This window comes from Meleagris gallopavo, chromosome 17 (assembly GCF_000146605.3).
Source record: "Meleagris gallopavo isolate NT-WF06-2002-E0010 breed Aviagen turkey brand Nicholas breeding stock chromosome 17, Turkey_5.1, whole genome shotgun sequence".
Lineage (NCBI taxonomy): Eukaryota > Metazoa > Chordata > Aves > Galliformes > Phasianidae > Meleagris > Meleagris gallopavo.
The window spans coordinates 2,673,368-2,680,367 of NC_015027.2; the positions used below are offsets into that span (position 1 = coordinate 2,673,368).

Here is a 7,000-nt window from a genome sequence, read left to right on the forward strand (position 1 = left end):
CGCCGCCGCCGGAGGGCGGTCCGGGCCTGCGCCGATGTTCGTACATGCGCGGTGTGGGATCGCGGGAGCTGCGGTGACGGCCGGGCGAGGAGCGGTGCGGCCAGGAAGGGGTACGTGATGTCTGCCACCGCAATAACAGCTGTGCTGGCGGAACTGGTGCCAGAGCAGCGCCGCAGGGCAGGGCTCCTGCGTTCTCCTCACAAACACATCTGGAGTTAAATGTTAGAGAAATAGCGGTTACAGAGCTACAGCTACGGAGAGTTTGGAGACGAAGAAATGACGATGGTTCCTCTGGGTATCTTGAAGGCGTCCGTATCTGGGGCCTCCTAGAAGCTGGCAGACGTTTTGGAGACCACAAACTTTCTTTCCTCTGTTGTTGCTCACTGCAGAATTTCATTTTCCTTCAGGGAAATTCCTGCACAATACAGAACCAAGAGATGCTACAAGAAGTATGATGTGAACAAACAATGGGAACGAACAAACAGTCCTTGGAGATGTTGAGATCAACGAGAAGTTCATTGAGAACTTTCACAAAATTGAGATGCCCTGGCAGATGGACGGAGTTCCCTGAACAGGTCACACAAAATCTCATATCCATTACCTAAAAACCCTGCATGCATTTAGCGCACAGCACTTATTACCACGTGTAAGCATTCTGCAGCTTCTGGTAAACACAAGCAGCACAAATTCCCACTGTGATCTTTCTCCCTTTAACCTAAATATGTTGCATAAAACGTAAAATAATTGATTCTGTTTAATTAAATCTCCTTCTAGACCGCCATTAGGAAAACAAATTCTGCTTCCCAAGAGGATCTGCCTCATTCCTTCTCATTCCTTTTCTTCCTTGAAGAGAAATTTATACGGCATTTCTGCATCTCTAAAGGCACAGGAAAGCTGCAGCTGCTACAAGGCATTCTGAGTGTAACTGAACACAAAGTTTCACTGCAAAGGAAGATTTATGACCAGCTGTTCCATACAGCAGCTATCTGAAGCAGATTACCAGTGCTTGGTAAAACGGTTCACTCCTTCCTGCTCATGTTGGGGGAAGAAATGCCATCACCTGCAGTCTCAGTGCAACAGAGAGCCTCCATGCAGCAGCACCCATTACAGGGCTGAGGGACCGCCTCTGTGCCCGGCCGGGGTGCTCCTGGGCTTTGAAAGCTTGTTCTCATTGGTACCCGATTCTTACATTTACACAAGACCTCCCTAAAGCAATTACCTTTAATTACAACGCTATAAAAACTTGCATTTGGGAGTGAACACTTTACCACAAATCGTTAAAACATGGAATAGGCATTTCAGTGTTACTTTACAGCCTCTAGCATTTTCTTTTTTCCTCCAAACTGTCATCAAAACAAACGATAACTCCTAAATCCACCCTCCCGCGGTCCGAGGCGAGAATCCCCTTCAGCCGCCGCAAAGCGCTTCTCGCCTCGCACTTCACGGCCGGGCTCGGCCGGCGCAGCGCCAGGCGGGACTGCAGCGCCCCCTGGTGACAGCGCCCGTGGCGGCACTCCGCGCCCGACGGTCCGAACGGAGGGAGGCGGCGCGCCATAATGGCGCATGCGCGAGTACTTCAGTGCCAATGGAGGCTGACCGGCGGTGTGGGGTGAGCGGCCACGCTCCGATTTCGAACTCTAGGAGCGAAGGTAGCGGGAAAGAACGGCAGTTTTCCCTCAAATCACGGCCTTCTTGCTGCAGAAGGCACACCGAGACCGGCAAATAAAAAAAGCACACCTGCAAGAGTTAAGAAATAACCGTTCTTTATTTTCTCCAGAGACAATAAACAAATTCCTGATGATTTTGGCTTGTGTCAGTTTTGGTGCCTTCATTATAAGTAAAGAAAGGTATTTGTCTTAGATTGAAGACGACAAAGAGCTCTGGATAAAAGACTTAATACAGGCTATGTCAACAGTATGAGTTAGCAAAGGATGTAAAAGAAAACCTGGGCACAGTCTCCGCTAAAACGTACCTCCATGTTCAGTACGGACCGTGAGTTCTGATGCACCTCCTCATGCACATCCAGTCTGTGTCCAAAGTTGAATCAAACCAAAGACCACAGCCCTCACAGCCCTGGATTTGTCCCACGTGAGCTTTCAGAGCACAAAGCAAGCTGCCACACAAACCCAGCCAGGGAAGTTTGCTGAGCACATATATTCAACTCCCAACACTCAGAGCCTGGTTCCACCCCTTTCCAAAGGGTCCTACTGTTACGGACGGCAGGAGAGCTGCTGCCTTTACTTGTTGTATATTTGTTTGTTTTGGGTTTTGTTTTTTTGTGTGTGTGTGTTTATTTTTGCTTTTCTCTTTTCCTTCCACCATCGTCAGAGAGAGTTGGCATCAAGAAACAGGGCTCAAACCACAGCTGGGGAAAGGAGAGGAAGAATTCTGAGTATAGAGATTCCCAAAACACAAAAAATAAAAACTGATTCCCAAAGAAAGTCCTTGGGCACGTGCTTCCCATACCACTGCACATCCTCCTCTATTCTTAGCAGCTTGACAGAAATTAAGAATTCACACATACGAATCAAACGCAGGCTTGATTAAGCCCAGAGGAAGTCAGCACCATTCCTTTTACACGTGCCAAGTTGATTCAACCCCAAATCCAGCAGATGGCTAGCTAGTTTCCATTTAAAGCAGAAATACTGAAACCAGCACCACCACATCTAGCAAGTCACCCCAGGAAACACAGAAACTTTCACAGTGGCACACTTTGAATTGCAATCCTGGCAATTAACATACATGTTTCTCCTTACATCTCAAGGACAGCCCTGTGAAACAGCACCTCAGGCAGTGGATGCCCAACTGCATACGTAGCTGTGGATCTACATTCTAGAGGCTGGCCAGGCACGAGGTCAGCAACAGGAGGATGACATCTTTCAAATAAAAAGCATTGTCTTAAAGTACATGGTTCAAGCCATGTTACAAAATTAAGATCTGTCACTGAGCAAGGAATCACTTCTTTTAGACCTGCAAACCTTGAGAAAACAAAAAGGTTGATTCAACAGCAAAAAATTTGCAGCAGTTAGCACGATAATGAATTTCTGTCCCATGCATATTATTTCACAAGAAAGCCATGAGTGACAAAAAATAAAAGCTTAACAGGATGATTAGAGACTAGACTAATTAAACGTGAGGAAAATGGGAAAAAAAGTTCATGGAGTCATAACTTCATAAAAATAATCCAAAAAAAGTGTATTAAAATGTTTTGTCTCATCTTTACGTAGAGATTACACAGATTTAAAATACTATTTCCAGGTAAACGTGTAATAAAAACATCATTCAAATAGCAATTAAGACATCTTGCGTTACAAGAATCCTTTTGAAAGCTGCTTTCTCATCATTTTCAAGTATACCAGTCAGGTGTATCAGTCAGTGGCACAGCCTCTCTTCGTCTTCTTCCTGCTGTTTTGTTTTTTGGTTGTTTTTTTTGTTTTTTGCTTTTTTTTTGCCCCACTCATCTTTGCCTGGGCATCTACTTGTTCTGTAAGTACATAATCCCCTGCTTTACTGGATTCTCAGATTAGGAAGGCCACTTTTCCGTAGACAGAGAGAGCTGTGAGCAGTGTGGGTACCAGGTCCAACCACGCGTTGACTCAGTCAGAATCACCATCACAACCATCACTGCCTTCAACATCACTGTTCTGGAAAGTAAAATGGAAAATGGTTTGTCAGTATTTCATTTATGTGACACTGAATTTAAACATCTCCAAGAGAATGAGTAAATGGGGCAAGATCCCAACTTCACGGCTTAGATCCATCTAGAGTAACCAACTTCTGTGATGGTAGATGACACTTCTGATAGAAGAAAATATTGTACACTGCACTACACTCAGCAAGAGAAGAACTATTCTCTATTTGTAGCTGCATGAAAATGACCTGTACTGTGTGTGGGAAACTTAAAAGTAGCACAAAATGCTGGTACTGAAAATAAGCACCAAAAAAGGCTAATGAGACATTTCGGGTATCTTGTTTGTGCTTTTCAACGTGGCTGTATGCTTTGTATGTTAAATTCTTTCTCACACTCAAAAATGGCAGACAGAATTAAACCTGATGTTCTTCAGAGCACGACCATTATCCACATAAAATAAAGCTAACTTTAATGATTCTATTAAGCAAAGATGGACATTTTCTTCCGAGATGTACTACACAGAAACGTCAGCCCAGCCCATCATCCTCTTTAAGAACTGCCATCCCTCTGACCGAAAGTTCATCTGGAGTTGTTCTAATGACCCATTCTGAGCACACAGCAGATTTACTTAAGCAGCTCCTAATTTTCCTCCCAATTACAAAGTTTTTCTCATGACCACAGCGTTACACAAAATGGGAATTAGCCTGAAAACAAGGAAATGCACTGAGCCAGTAGGAAATTGCAACCCCAAAACCAGTCTTTCAAACAGCTTCCCAAAAGCAAAAGCTGGTGCTGTTTCCACAGCTTCTGTTGCTGGTATATAACCGCAGCCAAACCAGCCTGTGTTTTACAGCATTCCTCCCTTTCCCCTTCTCAACCACCCCATGCAAAACCCTGCTTAAGTAACACTTTCTATCATTTGTTCCACCATCATCAAAAGACAAAAAGTGAAGCGAAGGAATACATTTTATACTCCAGATGACTGTCATCTTCCACAGTATACACGGAAAACAAAAACGTTCCTAAAGGAAAAGCCTTTTTAACTTAACAGCTTCCCTTTGTAAAAATAATGGCTTCAATCATTACCTTTGAATTTTTCTTGTTAGCTTCCATCTCAGCAGCAGAAGAGTTGAAGTCATGAATGGAGAGGGTGCTTAGCCAGCTCATCATGGACTTCTCCTCCCTTTCTGTGTTAATAATGGTAGGATAGATATACTGCTCTTTGAAAACTGCAATCTTCTCCTCCTCCTCCTTCCACTCCAGCGGCTCGTGCAGCCCATCATTTCCAAAACGTCTGTTGTATTTTTCAAAGTGCACTCTTTCCAAGACCAGACCAAGCCCAGGAGCTTTGGGGACATCCACTTTCTCCTCTCCCCAGCTGCGCTCTATAACAGACTCAGGAGCATAACCTTTCACAATAGCTATCACCAGTCCAATCATTTTCCTTATCTGGTGCATCATGAAGCTCTGCCCTTTCACTTTGATCACGGCGAATTCTATGTTTTCCCTCACAAAGGGCTCCCCGCAGTACATCTCCATTATGTATCTCCTGGCGCTGGGGTCCTTGGGTCCCTTCTGAGAAGTGAAGTTGTGGAAGTTGTGCGTTCCTTTATAGCAAGCGAGCAGGCTGTTGACTTTTTCAAGGGTCTCTCTGCTGAGTCGATACGCCTCTTCTTGCACATCGTGGTCTTTATGGGCAAAGGCAAACGTCGGCAGCATGTAGGCGTAGGTTCTGGCATCACATTTGTTCTTGGAGTTGAATCCCCCAGTGACTCTCTTCAGCCCTTATTTTAAAAGTGACATCAAGTTTTTGAATCAGTAAGCTACAAAACTGCTTGTGACTTCACGTACATCAGCAGATGTGTTCTTTTTTAAATAAAATGCAATCAAAAGATACAATTTATTTTATGGGACACCGATTTCAAACCAGCGTAAGAGCACAGATTCTTGTTAAAACTAAATCCCTTTTGAGTAAAATTACAACGAAAAGGGAGAAACTTTGCGCAGGAGAAGCTCCTCTTTGACAAGATTTTCTCTGCCCGTTCCAGTATCCTTACCCAGAATTCTGATATGAGAAGGAAGATGGTTATTGATCTTTTCTAAGATGTCATCTATTAGCCTGACCTTTAGCGACACAATCTGTCCAGCTGCAGACACACCCTACAAAAATCATAAAACACGGACAATTATGCACCTCGGAAGCTCCAGGTTAGCACGTGCAGAACTGAAATAGCTGAAGAACGAATTTATTCCTTTTTTTCTCACTGGTCATTTCAGGCTGAAGTGAGGCAAAGGCAGAAACCCGAATCAGAATGCTCCTGGAAGACCACCCGGTGCTGCACAGCCGTCGAGCACTTCAGCCATCTCACATAGCAGAACGCTGCACTCCCCTTCAGGACACATCCCGCTATATTTGCCTGCTGTTAAGCACCAGCAGTAAAGCAATGACTTGTACTTAAGGTCAGCCGTGAACCCCACTCCACACTTAGCACCTTGATGTGACGGGTTAAAAAATAAAATGAGATGCAGTTCAGTTTCTGAGCTCCGCATCCAGCGGGCAGCAGCAGCAGAGAGGAGCAGCGTCAGGCTGGGAAGCTGGAACAGGTGAATGGGAGGGAAAGGCGAACACACAGCTTAAGTACAAAGCACCAGCTTCACACACACCACCTAACCAATACCCCACAACTTCTAAATGCTTGCTTTGTACTCGAGTTTAGCAGGGGATGAAGGGAGGAGTCTCAAATACTATTCACTGCAGATAGTATTTGCTATTGGATCTCATGCTGAACAACGCTTTGACAGCACTGGAGGGGCAGAGCTTGTTGTGTGAGCAGCTCCGTGCAACGTACCTTATCTGTCCGAGCACAGCGCTGGAACGACATCTTCTTCATGTCTTCACCGTGGTTTTCTGGGATGCAGCCGGACTGCACGAGGGCAGACACCAAATCATCTTCGATGGTCTTGAACTGCGAAGAGCCCAGATTTCTCTGGGAGAGAATAAGAAATAAAACAAGCAGTAATTATTGGGCAACCGCTCTGAAAGACATCACCGAAAAGTTTTGTTAATTGAGCATCACTGTGAAATTCGTAGCATCTTCCCTCCTGGTTGGGAGGTGCTGCTGTTCCTACAAAGCCAACTCCTTCCTGCAAAGCTCCACCAAAGCGCATCGAGAAAACGCGTACGTTCTGCTTCAGCCTTTGATGTCGCTGCAAGAGATGGGGCATTTCTGATCCCTCTGCGAAATGCTCCTGCAATGGAGTTTTCTGGTAACGAAAGCACGAAGCAGAACGACGACGTACGGCTGCAGTGCCGGCGGGGGAGCGGCTGCCGTTCCCAGCCCATTCATTGCACCGGCTGCCCGCCCAGCC

The 7,000-nt window shown here is 45.4% G+C and overlaps 1 protein-coding gene across 1 annotated transcript; it reads right to left on the reverse strand.

The window, feature by feature from the left end:
- Window positions 1-3,170: 3,170 nt before the first annotated feature.
- On the reverse strand, window positions 3,171-6,954 carry PUS1 (pseudouridine synthase 1). The gene is made up of 5 exons (XM_010720025.3): window positions 6,815-6,954; window positions 6,481-6,618; window positions 5,689-5,791; window positions 4,718-5,415; window positions 3,171-3,644 (listed from the first exon to the last, which is right to left on the reverse strand). Exons 1-5 carry the CDS (start codon window positions 6,854-6,856, stop codon window positions 3,597-3,599), a joined length of 1,029 nt encoding a protein of 342 aa, XP_010718327.1. The 5' UTR covers window positions 6,857-6,954; the 3' UTR covers window positions 3,171-3,596.
- Window positions 6,955-7,000: the final 46 nt, after the last annotated feature.

Bases quoted from the DNA above. Each gene is read 5' to 3' on its own strand.
- PUS1 (XM_010720025.3), bottom strand. From the start codon at position 6,856: ATGCCCCATCTCTTGCAGCGACATCAAAGGCTGAAGCAGAAC. The intron at 6,619-6,814 runs GTACGCGTTTTC...ATTCTCTCCCAG, and splicing joins ATCAAAGGCTGAAGCAGAAC to AGAAATCTGGGCTCTTCGCA. The intron at 5,792-6,480 runs GTACGTTGCACG...TGATTTTTGTAG, and splicing joins GCTGTGCTCGGACAGATAAG to GGTGTGTCTGCAGCTGGACA.